We start from the raw sequence: 13,922 nt of genomic DNA, 5'->3' as shown, positions 1-13,922 counted from the left end.
AGTTCGTTCTTGTCTTCTGGCTCCATATACAGTAATGGAGAGAGAGCATCATGGAACCATTTTAAGAATGTAGTGCCCAAGCTACCCTTCTACTAAAATACAAATGAAAGGGAAAAAAAAGGCAAAAGAGAGGACTGTTATCTCCCAATTCTCATATGGTTACTATTTCTCCCTTCCCTACAGATTTCAATATGGACAGTGTTGTATTCTGTTGACACTTTGATTATGGACGTCGAAAAACAAATTGAATGATACATTATCAATGAGCTAGACCCTCTGTGGCAATAACCCTCAGGCAATGGCAAAGACTTGGCAGTTTCACAAAGTCTGTAACCGTTCGAGGCAGCCCTTTTTGCCTGATTGAGCAGGCTGCCCACCGATGACCCTCAGTGCCAGTGGAATGTGATTTCAGTCATCTGTTGCTGATGCCCTTCCATTCATTCTGGTAAATGTTTGGGGTCTTCTCTAAGGCCATTATGGGATTCTCTGGATAAAACCATCAATGCTGCTTGAAATCTATACTCGTGCAATTGGAGAGAAAGGTGGGTTGAGCACATAAGATGGTTGGATTTTCTTTACCCTCTTAGCTACTTCCTTCTTCTCCCCTGCTGTGACTGCTTCGATTAAGTATTTTACTTCTTCCTCAATTAGGACCTTCAATGAATTGCACTGTGAAAACTGTTTGTTTCTCTCCTGCCCCGCCATTGCAGATGTTTCTGTACCATGTAGAATAGCAACACAAATAGAAAATGCTTGTAATGTGGATAACTGTGCATGAAAATCAACTGTATACTGTCCCTCTTCGACCATTGTCATGGACAATGCTGGTGTTTTCTCCTTTGATCCCTGCAAACAAATCAAAATCAAGCAATAGCTTATGAGATGCCCTATATATCTGTTACCAAACATGAACAAAAGGAATGAAGAATGAAAGTCGCAGCAAGTCAACTAGGATGATATCAAATGGCTTATTTGAATGCAGGCATCATCTAGTCTTCCGGAATCCTAACACCATCAGATGGCTTTATAATCCCAAATTTAACAAAAGGACTCCATCCGTCCAAGCTATGGTCATAAATTTTCTCCAACATCAAAGAATATTACCTGAACAAAAAGTTCCAAAGGCTGTTGATTCTCCACCAACAGTTGATTATCAGAACATTGAGTGTGGGGATTGCTTAAGACAATAAGTGGACAGGACATGTCCCAGCCACCACAGTCGCAGCCTCCACCCAGCCTCCATCGATCTAGTAATGACGAAGGTCCTTTGCTTTCATCACTCGGCATACCATGGTTTCCGGCTGGAATTACCACCTTCACATTTCCTGGACCTCGGCTATCAGGGGCATCCTTCTTCTGTTCGACCATAGAGAGATTAAGTAGGTTTTCATGGGCTTTATCACTTGTCTTATCCTCTCTCTTGTATTTCAAGCTTTCTCTCTTTTCAAAGGGGACTTGCATAACAATGGCTGCAATTTCAAGGTTTGGATGCAAATTGGCAGACGCCAAGGCTGAAGAACCAAAATCACTCTTGTCAGAAGCATGTTTTTGTTCAAGTTTGACTTTAGTAGGACCAGACTCATTCAGCTTCAAAGTTTCCCCCACTGTGCCCGGATTAGAACCTTTTGGAGTTTTAACATCATCAACGGTACATTTAGAGTTTTCTCGTGCTGCAAAAGTTTGCCTTGCAGTTTGCCTTGCATGAGATACATCATACAACACGAACTCTGTCACCATGGAATTGTCGAAAACTCCATCTTTTAGTTCTGAACATAGATAACAGGAAACTTGCATCTGTCCCACCATTGAAGATTCTCTGTCACTACCATACAATCCCCAACCACTGGCATTGCTCTTCTTTCTACTTCCAATGGAGTGAAAAGTATACACCCAATTAATAGCATTATCTGCTTTCCACGTCCTGGCCACAAAGACATCTTCGGAGCACTTCAATGAAAACTCAAAAAATGGCATTCCGTGTTTATTTTGTAACTTGAGATGGCCATGTAGGTGAACTGGTGAACATGCAACAAGAGATTGGTGGTTATCTCGTTTGATAAACTGAGGATCACAGTCTGGATTCTGTGCTGTATTTGAAAAGACTGGCAACAAAGACTTCTGATATGTCAAGTTTCTTGTCATGTTTTCTGTCTCAGTAGTTTTAGCTCTGCCAGGTTCCACTGCATAACTTGGACTTCGCAAAGACTTGGACTTCATGAAAGGATCGAACATCCTTCTGATAGGGCTGAACCTGACCATTGAGCTGACCCTCGATGACCGAGCACTCCCTAATGGTGAAGGAGAATGAAGCATTTCCACCTTAGCAGAAAATGACTTGTGCAATGTGTGAACTTGGTCTCTTTCAAGAAGTTCATTACCGTTGTTTAGAGGTCCAGCAACAGGGTCACTTCTTAGTTTCAGATCCACTGAATATTCTCCTAAAGCTTCAGCAGAGTGCTTTTCCCTGTTATCTGGATCCAGACAAATATCAATCAAGCTATCTGATGAACATGGTTCAACACGAGGCCGACCACCAGATGGTGTATTCAAGTCTGATTTCGAAGATATTAGTGAAGACCTATTCTGTGAGCTTTCCTCATCTGAACTACACATCGAATCAACAATTCGGTATGAGAAAGCAGTATCACTACTTCGAGGTATTTCATTCTTTCTCCTTCCATCAAAACTGCCCATTTTCTTAATTTTCCTCACCTCTTTGGAGCTTTGATATATAGAACCTCGTTTAAGGTCTGAGTTAACTTCCTGCTCAACAGGTCTAGATGGAACACTTTTACCAGAGGAGCTACGGTAGCGATGAAAGCTGATTTCAACAAAATCCTCCTTTATGCTCAATAAATCTTTCCTTTTCGATTTTCCTTTTGTGCTCCTCTTTTCAACAAAGGAATGACGCCGATGAATTGGGAGAACAGTGTTAGGACTCAGACCCACTCTGCGATTTCGATCGAAGTCCATCTCTAGTCCCATTGGTAGATCTGAAACTCTGCAACAAACATGGAAACAAAAAGATAGAGATCATCATCTGCAGGAGCAATGGCTACGCACTAGCAATCTATTACATTAAAATAGAAATTAACTCTGACAATACGGCTAGAAATCAATACAATTCTTGCACTAAAATTCTTTCACCAAAATAGGCAAGCAATACGTTGTACAAATACACCAAAGTAAAAGCATTCAGCTGCTAGCAAAATTGAAACCATTGGCAGGTATTGCATTTCATATGCCAAAATAAACTTGTCTAAATACAATGCAATAAATGCCAAACTACCCCCCTTGAGAAAAAGGTCAACTTTCATCTATTCTCATGCTCAGGAACAGACAATTGAAAAGGAACATGCTTCTGCAAATCTTGATAAGAACAGAATAAATCACAAATAAGCATAAAACGAGATTTTAGAGCAAATGGCTTACACAGATATACTGATGGCAATGCATTTCTATCTGCTGTTTATATATCCTAATTTATAGCAGCTATAAACTCATACGCTCAACTGGAGAAAAATTCCAGAACAAAATTATCTGGAGTCTTCTATTCTTGAAAAAAAATAGTTCTAAAATCCTCACCTTGGCAAAAACCATTGTTTGAAAAGGCATAAAACCCATCAATGATTCCAAACTTTGAGATCACATAAACCTCAAAACACCAGAACCTTGATCTCTACGAAAATGGAAACCATAACCCAAAAGCACACAGGAAATCTTATTGACTATAAAAGTACCCCAAAATGAGTAAAGTAATACAGCTAAAAGCTACATATTCTCCTTTAAAAAAAACCAAAAAAACAGAAAAGAAAACAACTTGCTGTACTTTGCTGTATTTTCATTGCATTTCAAGCCAACCAAAAAAGAATGCTTGTAGAAAATGGCCTTACCCCACCAGATCTCAGATAAGTGAAGCAAAAGGAAAACCCAACAAGCTACCAGCAGATGCAATCATGTTCTTCAATCTCTTGGACTGAAAGTCTCGCTAAGTCTTGAAGAGAACAAAAACATCCCAAAACTCAATGTCAAGGAACAGCAAACTGTGACCCCAAAGCCTGCTTAAAATTCCGCTAGTGTCCGAAAAAGCTAAAGGGGAAAAAATGAAATTAATCAGAACAAGGCCAAGGGCAGTAAAGCAGGATAGACACAAAAAGTGAAGTCTAGAGAGAGAAAAAGAAGATGATGGGGTGAGACAATGTAAGAGAGAGAAAGCATGCCTGAGATGATAAAGAGAGAGAAAACAAGAAAGAGTAAGACTGCACAAATACAAGAAGTCCCTCTCACTCACTCAGTCACACAACACAAGCAAGAGGAAGAGTTTAAACAAGCAAGAGAGTTGCATTGAGAGACAAAGAGCTGCTAAGTCTCTGTTCATGTCTACTAAAAGCCATGCCCTTCCAAGTCATCATATGCTGTTTTTTTATTATTATTATTTTTTTAATAATAAATAAATTGTATGTACACTTAGACCAGTGATGTGGCAGCCTTGAAGAGGGGACCCATGTTATAAAAAGACGATAGTGCCATTTTGTGGACCATTTGTGTGGTTTTATTTGAGGGTATTTTTGGCATTTTGATAAGGTTGGTGTCCTTTAGCTCTGTCACAAATTGTTATCTTATGGTTTGGGAAATTGCAAATATCAAGGACTGGAATCCCACAATTAATCTGACGGTTCCCCATAATTAATTATCAAATCATTAAATTAATGTAGTGAAATTCAGATCTTGCCCTAGTAATATTACTCTAAACTCCTCATAACTCTCAAAATATTAGAGGCCTGGTCGATGACAAGAATGCCCTCTATTGTGTGACTCGTTTTAATCTTAGCCATTTATATAACTTATTTGCCATCAATATTAAGGGTGAGATTGTGTTGAAATGATTTTACATATTTGAGGAAAATGAGAGAAATGAGGGGATGGAAAAAGGAGGGAATAACCACAAAGTCAATACTAAAAAGATTAGCTGTTGATATATTGTCAATTAGATTAAAGATAAGAAAATAATTAATAGCAACAGACAATATGAGAATGGAACACAGATTTCATGTAAAGATTAACACTAATAAATAGGTCAACTCAACTCATTAATTCATAGTAAGAAGTAATGGATTTTGTTTTGCTTGCAATGATACTTTAACTTACATAGGGTGAATTTGTATAAATAAAAACAAATAAATAAATAAAAATTCTTGGTTTCTTTCTTTATTGTGTTTTGATGAAATGAAAATGATAGGGATGGGCAGTTTCGTACATTTGTACTGTTGGAATGGAAAAGCAAGAAAGAAGAGCGAAGGCAAAGGAGAAAATGGTACAAGTGTGTTCATGTGATTGGATTGGGCAGGAGGAGACAAAGCTGAAGCAGTCGGTCGGTCACATCACACCCACGGAATCTTAGATTCACGTCACGTAACCCTAATTTTCTATTTTTTCTTGTTTTTCTCTTTTAATTTTAAATTGGTGCTTGGTAATTACTAATTACTATACCCAAGGTGGCAGTGAAACTGTAAATAGTAAATCCGAAGGAAAATTTATGTGACCAAAAAGCCTTGATTTCAGATCGCTCAAATGAAGGTGATTACGAGATTTTCTTGATTTTGTTCTTTTTTGTTGAGAACTTTCCATGGTTGAAGCAAATATTACATATTTTTCCTTTTACTATAAATGAGTGAATTTGAGACTTCCTCAGATATTGAAAAAGAAATATCACTAAATTAAATGTTGGTTGGTAAATAATAATCTTAACCAATTAGAACATATTTATTCTAAAACTCTACATGATTTAATAAAAATTCAAAATTCAAAAGATTGCATTTATAAATTTTTTTTTTTTAAAAAAATTCCTTTTAACCTCACAATTCAGAAAAATAACTAACAATTCGAACTTGTGCTATTTTCAAACTCTGATGAAAAGATAAGTATCACTGGACTAAGAGCCAGTCAATTCCTTGAACACCACCTTTGAATACCCATATCAATAAGAAAGCATCCAGGTGAGGAATTATTTTATACTTAAGTAAATAATTTTGTTCTAAAAACAAAAACCTCTCAAAACTTGTATTTCCTAGGTCAGCCTTTAGCCAATAGATTGTGGTAAGTGGTAACTCTCATGAGGAAAAAGTAAAAAGTAAGAAATAAATCTCACAATAGCAGGTCATGAGAGGTGAAAGAAATCCTTTAAAGTACTTCATTACAATTTCAACTAAAACCTCCTACTATTGGTAACTCTCATTAAGGTTAGGCTCCAATGAGCTCTACTATTAATAATAAGTAGCTATCAATAATCCAATCCAAGATGCATTTGAGCTCCACCCACCTCTGTCAGATACTAACTACAATTTGTATTATTCTTAATATTTTCTTCACTTTTCGATTTTCATCTTTAACAAGTTTACCAAATACCAACCGCGTATATTTAATGCAAATGACATCAGAAATATGCAATGACCCACAGCCACAGCATGTCTGTCTTAAAACCAATCACCAATAGACATGGGCACATCATAGGTTACACAACTAAATACACAGAAACATGCGTATCTCAGTTTAGGCCAACTAGTCAGGAGAGTGGTCATTGATTAGAGTAGTTTGAATATCCCATTGTAAGAAACCAAAAACAAGCAACAAAATTCATTAACAGAACAAAGAAAACAGGTAGAAGGCCATCTCCATTACTTGTCTGGAACTTAGTGACATCAATTCTCATCTATATTCTGACATCCGGTCAGTCTATTCTAATTTGGAGCGTCTACAGCAGATACAGAATTTCAGCTCTTGAGCATGTTAAAACTATCTACGCTAAACCCTCGGGGCAGAGGGGTATATCCTATGTGAAGAAACATATTTAACTTGGTTAAAACTGTCGCCGAGTCGGGGAAAACCATCGATTAGCATATGCATGTGTATACTAAGTTCTGTACAAGTCTACTACTACGCAGAATTTCCTAGAAAATTGATAAACCTACCTTTCTAAACACAAAACTATGAAGGCTGCCCAACATTTCTACTCAGCTTTCTTTGTTGATTCTGAATTTTCTTCCTTTCTAGACTTACTAAATGATCTTTGCGCATCCAAGACTGGCATAAATGCTTCAGTTGTTTTTTTCAAAGTGTCCTTGGCTGCTGCCTTGTCAGATTCACGAGGACTCACCAGCTTCTTCTCAACATCTTCAAATTTGGCAGTGGCTAATGGAGCTGTACCCACGTTCTTGTTAGAACTAGGTGCATCAATTGTGAGCATCGAAACTGCATCCCGAGCGGCATACCACGAATGGCCACAGGCAATACACTCCAGCTGAAAGCAAAAATGTAGTGAGTAAAATGCCAGTTGCAACAATGAAACAAGTGCTACAGCTGTGTCACAATCTAAATTACCTTTGAAACACACTGCATAACTTAATAAAAACAAATAATCAAATATCTAATCTACAAGTATACTCAATGACAATTTCTTAATGAAATCATCATTAGGGCATTTTCCATCCATCATGTTACTTGTCTGGGTTCGAATATTAACATCGTCCAACATGAATGATAATCAGTTATAACATTTCATGCAGCAGAAAAAAAATTCTTTGCATTATCTCTACATATAAGCATAAAAATATTGTCATAATCCACTATAAGCATCTGCTTACTTAAACTCACACATATGAGCTGGTCATTACCACCCATTTTAGTCAGAGAGTACGAGTAAAATAACAAGACTTAAGGGACTCGAGGTGTTGGAATTCACAGGAAATTTCAAACTTTGAATAGCAACCTCCAAAGGCGGACGCTATGACCACGGGCAACATGAGGCAAAAATAGAAACCAAACAGAACAACTAATGTAAGGATCGCATTGGTGCAACTAGGGGGATCATCGGCTTTGATCCACATGTAACATCCAAATATTACAATTTAAAGAGGAAAAGTGGGTTGGAATTCCAAAGGGAGAAGCTACAAACCCCCGCCATAGTTGATGCTTGCCTTACAGACAGTGGGCATGACTTTCAGATTACTTAAATCAACCCTAATCCTGAACTGGTATGACATTAGAAACATTTTATTTTATTTTCTTGTTTTGTTTTGTTTTTTTTTTTTTTTGGTGTTTTGATCGGAGCAGGAGTGCTGGACACCAGACTTATTCCGCAAACATTAGCCATTATGAAGCGTTGCTTCCACCAGTGTATTATCCCAATTTAAAAAGCAGAATGTAGAGGCAAAAGTAATTGCCACTAACCTCTCCATTTCATATCATATTATATATTAGGCCCTATAAAGAGTGATGAATAAAAATTATTTTAAATAACAAATTTGATCTATTGAAGAAGCAGAATTTTCCATGATTCATGCACTCATCCAGAATTTATAAATGCACCAACCTGATAACGAGCACCATGTCCTGCTTGAATGATGTCCCTAACTCCCACCTTGAACTCAGAGCATCTTGAGCAACGAGCATCCGTCATCTGTTTCATAGGCAAGAAGTCAATAATGCGCGCAAAACCTATGCACTGCAGAGTGCAAGGTAACCAAAATCAACTTCAGCTACAAATAGAAGGACCTGCATACGCTCCCAGTCATCAGGCTCCTTCTTTGCTCTCTCCTCAGCCGTTAAACCCTCCTGAAGTTTGTTAAAGGGCCATAGTTAAAGACAAATGAAAACCTTGAAGCAAGAGCAGTGATACAAAACAAATCACAAATACTTTTGCATACACTAAATGTTGGCCATTGAGTCTCAAAACGTGTCATGTCAAGATACCATATTCAACCCAGGGCGGAGGGAAGCACACTACCATTTATTCTATTCTTGCACAATTGGAAACATTCATATAAAATGAGTGAAAGCATAAATACCAAAAGAATTTGATCAAAGTAAACTTGACATAAGGCTAAAACTAAATGTAAACATTCTCTTCAACTACTCCGGCAATCCAACTAAAACCAGAATAACTTCACGCATAAACATCCAAGGAGTTAACCCTTCAGTATATCTTATGATTGTTAGTTAAAAGATGCAAAATAAAAAGAACAAATCAACTCAACTATGCCTTAATTCAACAGAAATGAAATGGTTTACATGGATCTCTATGCCATCCTTGCTATTGAGATCATAATATCATTGGAATTTTCATAATCATTAAATCTATCAGTCTAATACGTAGGCCTTTGTTGCCCATGAACAAACCATCTCAGGCAATTGTCCCTTATCCATTAATACTGAGGCACCCATGACAAAACTAGACCTGTTTGGATGTTACGAACAAATTTTAGTTTCTGAACCCACACAAGGCCTTTGTTGCACATGAACAACCATCTCAGGAAATAGTCCCTTACCCGTCAAAACCGAGGCACCCATGACAAAAATAGACCTATTTGGATGTTACGAACAAATTTTTAAATCGGAATTCTAGTTTCCGCTCCCACACAAGGAATTGAAGTTCCTTGATTTTATAGACAGACATATCAACATACCTCCACCAGTTGAACACACTTGCCAAGTTATTCTCTTAGAAACTTTACATGGACTACCCGAAGAAAGACAACATCTAGGGATATACGACATGTGTGCCTACTGGACCTACTCTATACAAAAAAGGAAGGAGGTGGAAAGGAAGATAAACTCACAGAAGTTCTAGAAACAAATAGAAATGAATTTTGAAAATCATGCTGGTAGAGCTACAGAAAAAAAAAAAGCACCTTAAAACTCTTCAATCTTTTAAGGAAAAAGGTACTCATGGTCATATTTTGTAAGGAGCTAGAAAAGAACAAAAAAAAATCTGATTGGAAACAGAAAAGAAGAAGGAAAAAAAAAAGTTCATCATGGCCAACCCAAATAATCAAACCAGAGGCTTACATAAAATACGACCAATACAATAGCCGAAGTAATGCTTCTAATGGTTTCATTGGACACGGGGTAACAAACAGAGGTGTGAGGAATAGAATAACTGGAATGTCACAAAATTCATAAGAGACATGTTGTAACAATACATCAATGCTCCCATCACCCAATAAAATGCCTACTTGAGACCAGTTAAGCTGACAGCATAAACACTTTCCATCCCCCCTGTCTTAGCCATCACTAAGTAAGACTAGAAGGACGACATAGTCAGCACAGATGTTACAAAAATGGCCATTGTGACAAATCCAGCTAAAGGAAACTGAGTCTGATCAAAATCAAATTAGAATTTATCTTCCTTGAGAATCATCTCAAAACTGAACAACTATATACCAAAGCATGATAAAGACCATACCTTTAGCTCATCAGGTGACATGTTCACTATTGTTAAAGGTTCCAACTCTTGATTTAGCAGCCGGCGGGCTAGGAATGAATTTCTCTGCAAAAAATAGAAGAAATATAAGCACAACATAAGACATTTGAAGACATTAACATCTTCAACATAGACTTCAGCAGCAAATAGTATTAAAAAAAAGCCTTGACCTCAAACAAACCAAACAAGAGCATATAAGCACACAGAGCCTTCTGACCTGGATATTGAACCACAGTTGCCGCAACTTTTGGTTATACTTCGTGGAATCCGAGGAGAGAGACTCATGAGAGGCCTTTTCCAGAGAAGTAACTGCACGAACAGCATCATCTGGCCAGTGAAAAGACTTGCCACTCTGTATGAGACAGTAAAGTTAACGTGTGAGGTATAAGGTATAACATCTCCTCGCCCATCCACTCCTGATTTTCAATGCACCCCATTCGCCCGAAAACCAAAAAAATATATATATATACCTTGAGTGGGAAAAAGAATGTACTCCATACCTTGAGATTATGAGATCCATTTCCAACTTCTGGGGACTTACAGTCACTTGCATGGGCAATATCATCAGAACCAGATTTCCTCTTTTCATCTCCGTTCATGATGTCAGCAGAATTGCATGCATGCCTAATATTTTCAAGAAGTTTCTCCAACCATCTATCACGATGTGTGTCTCCAGTTAGTGCCGTGAACTTGACTAAAATGGAATGATATTCTGAGGAATTAGTCCTGCTTCCAGGAGTTTCAGCTTTTTGATTTTGACCAGGCTTAGTTATTGCTTCTTCCACCCTAGAAACATCAAGGGGTGATATGTTCTTTTTTATCAAACTTCTTTTAGTCTTGAACTGCTCATCCTGATTAAGGGTGGTATCTGCAGTCTCTATATCAGGAAGATCTCCCAATCTTCCAATAGTTTTCTGAACTAGTAAGTCAATCTCATGCTGCTTATCTTCCTCATAATCCCTATCTGTCAGCTTCCAAAGTTTTTTCCCTTGGGTGTCATACACCTTTTGCACAATGAAGCCAGGATGCTGTTTACGACTTGGTAGCTGCTTGTTTAAAGGAACAAAATGCACCACACATCTATGCATTACAGATTCTGCTGGAACCTCATCACGATGGAAACTATAGAACAACTCCCTTGTGTCACGTGACTGCCAGTTTCCACCAGCTTTTTTCTCTGCCTCTTCAGGTCGATAAAACCACTGTCCTAATACCATCATGCTCCCATCTCTGGTCTTACTTATATCCTAGTTAATTACCAGTTCCAGCAGTCACAAATTAAAGATAAAGTCGTTGTAAATGTAAAGGAGAAAGAAAGTGAATGAAAATAATCAGAAAACAAACATGCTGCCCATAACATCACAAAAACATGTTTGGATTACATTAGGAAATTGGCTAGCAGCCCACAAAAAGGGCAAGAATACATGTATTTAAGACAAACCAACATACCAAGACTTTCCAGGCAGATAATCAAGCAAAAGGTTTTTATTTAAATAGGAAAAGGTGAGGACAAAGTAATCACAGAGAAAGAAGTGATGAACAATACATGAGACAAAATCTTCCTTCACCCAGAGACTGAAATGACACAGAAGCAACTAAACAACTTGCATGGGTATGTAAATCTATGGACTCATCCTTTTTTTACCTCGATACCGTTTACCACTTACATCAATAACGTATGTGTATGTGTAACACAATTAATATCCATGCAAGGAAAGTCGTATGATAATTTCATAAAGCAAGTACCTTAATAATTGCCACATAAGGCTTTTGTTTTCTATCCTCGGGAATTAGAAGAACCGCATCCTCCTACAAAATGATTACAGGATCAGCACCAAAAAATTAATGAAATAAACAAAGTGATACCATTCCCAGAAAATGAAAATTTTTCAACCTGAACCTTTTCAAAATGATATACGGAGAAAAACACCTAATTACCACAATATCAAGAAGAAAAATAGGAAGACAGTACATAAAAACAAGCAGCAATAGAGAAATTTAAGAAACAACAACATTTGTAAAACATTTTCAGAGCATACAAATGTGCAGCAATTGCACAGGACAAATATAACACTTGATGAGAATCTTCTGTATGTAAGGAATGCATACATTATACCAACAGCAAGACATAAGCAATGCAAATTATTTGCATAGACACTTAACTTCAATCTTTACCCCAACTTAATCATGTCAATGATACAAGACAATGAAATGGTATGGCTGCTCCAAATAGAAAAATCTAAGGAAAACAGGTGAACCTGAAGCTTAGACACATACCCACATCTGACACTCAACCCATGTCTATGTAACATACCCACACCATGGAAAAAAACATTTCTCAGGGAGGGAAACATAGACGAAACTGAAAAATCACATTCTAGTTTCCTAAATTTCCCTATAAATGAACAAAGAAGTTCCGAAAGTAAATGCTACCGTAATGCCAACTTAAACAACACTTTCCAAACAATGGAGAGTAAATATCTATGTATCTGTGAAGCAATGAATCAAAACCATTCGTTTTTCCACCAAACGAATCAGCCAAACCCTACAAACTCAACAATCAAAACCCAAACTGAAAGTCTCAAGAAACAAAATAACCAAAATTCACAATTGCTAACAGTTCTTCAATTTATCCCAATTAATCAAACAATGCGTTCAATAAGCCACCATGAAATCGATAAATCAAAGCCCTAAAACCCAACCAATAAACACAAACTCCCAAAACCCGAGCCCAAAACGCAAACTTACCAGGTCGTATCGGTTGCCGTCATACTCAAACGCCTCGTAGTGTTGCCTGCGACCCCTCCCCTTCCCTGAAAGCCTAACGACCTCGCCAATCGGCTTCGCGTCCTCTAGCTGTGGCTCTTCCTCGTTGTCTTCGCTCTCCGACGCCGATTCGTCCCTAACATTTTTCCCTTTCTTTCCCTTCCTCTTCTTACTCTTGTGCTTCTCTTCCTCTTCTGGCTCTTCTTCTTCTCCCTCTCGAAGCTTCATATGCTTCCTCTTCTTCGACGACCCGTTCTCCTCCTCCAACTGCTGGTTTTGCGGTGCGACGTCGTCTTCGTCGTCGCTGGTCGAGACCTGCGCGAACCTTCTGTTCCCCATTCTAAGGTGAAACGGTGCGGTTTGGTGGGTGTGATCGATGTCAAGGGCCCGTCGTCTCTCTCTCTCGGTCTCTGCTCTGTCTCAGACTAGGGAGCTCTCAGAATGATGACGTGTGTCTCTCCGCTGTTTATAAACGCACTTGGGGATTTTGAAAATGGGCTTGTAGTTTACTGGAATTTCGGATTTGCCACTGTTAGCGGCCACGTGTATCTTGTTTTAGGTGATGACGGCAGCCGGTCCGTTTGGTCTGGAAGCAAGTGTAGAAAATGGAGATACTATTTTTTGCTTCAAAGGTGTACGTAAAGGCCGAAATTACCCTTTTCTGCCACGTGTTGAGAAGTAAGGACAACGTATTGTCCGGAAGGTACAAGCTTCCCAGAGGGATAGGTTTTATGTGATGTGTGCTTAAGTGTATAGGATTGGAGAACGCTGGTGAATACGTGGCGGTGATGATGAGTTAGTGGGCTGTGATTACCCGCGGTGACTACTGAGGGGAAATTCCAACAACCGTTAGACGTGAATGCCAACAGTAAATAAGAGCTCTGCCTCAGCATTTGAG

General features: G+C 38.2%; 2 protein-coding genes across 2 annotated transcripts; both read right to left on the bottom strand.

Annotated features, from left to right (window-relative positions):
• Window positions 1–135: 135 nt before the first annotated feature.
• Window positions 136–4,306, bottom strand: LOC117629203. The gene is made up of 3 exons (XM_034361714.1): window positions 3,894–4,306; window positions 1,105–3,001; window positions 136–846 (listed from the first exon to the last, which is right to left on the bottom strand). Exons 2-3 carry the CDS (start codon window positions 2,983–2,985, stop codon window positions 517–519), a joined length of 2,211 nt encoding a protein of 736 aa, XP_034217605.1. The 5' UTR covers window positions 2,986–3,001; window positions 3,894–4,306; the 3' UTR covers window positions 136–516.
• Window positions 4,307–6,636: 2,330 nt separating this feature from the next.
• LOC117627855 lies at window positions 6,637–13,467 on the bottom strand. The gene is made up of 8 exons (XM_034360121.1): window positions 13,007–13,467; window positions 12,005–12,067; window positions 10,759–11,505; window positions 10,476–10,610; window positions 10,241–10,324; window positions 8,551–8,610; window positions 8,369–8,455; window positions 6,637–7,297 (listed from the first exon to the last, which is right to left on the bottom strand). The coding sequence occupies exons 1-8, from the start codon at window positions 13,361–13,363 to the stop codon at window positions 7,007–7,009; spliced, it is 1,824 nt and encodes a 607-aa protein (XP_034216012.1). The 5' UTR covers window positions 13,364–13,467; the 3' UTR covers window positions 6,637–7,006.
• Between the last annotated feature and the right edge of the window lie 455 nt (window positions 13,468–13,922).

Source organism: Prunus dulcis, chromosome 5 (assembly GCF_902201215.1).
Source record: "Prunus dulcis chromosome 5, ALMONDv2, whole genome shotgun sequence".
In the NCBI taxonomy this organism is placed as follows: domain Eukaryota; kingdom Viridiplantae; phylum Streptophyta; class Magnoliopsida; order Rosales; family Rosaceae; genus Prunus; species Prunus dulcis.
Note: the sequence above shows the minus strand (reverse complement) of the source record. Positions and strands in the feature narration are given on the sequence as shown.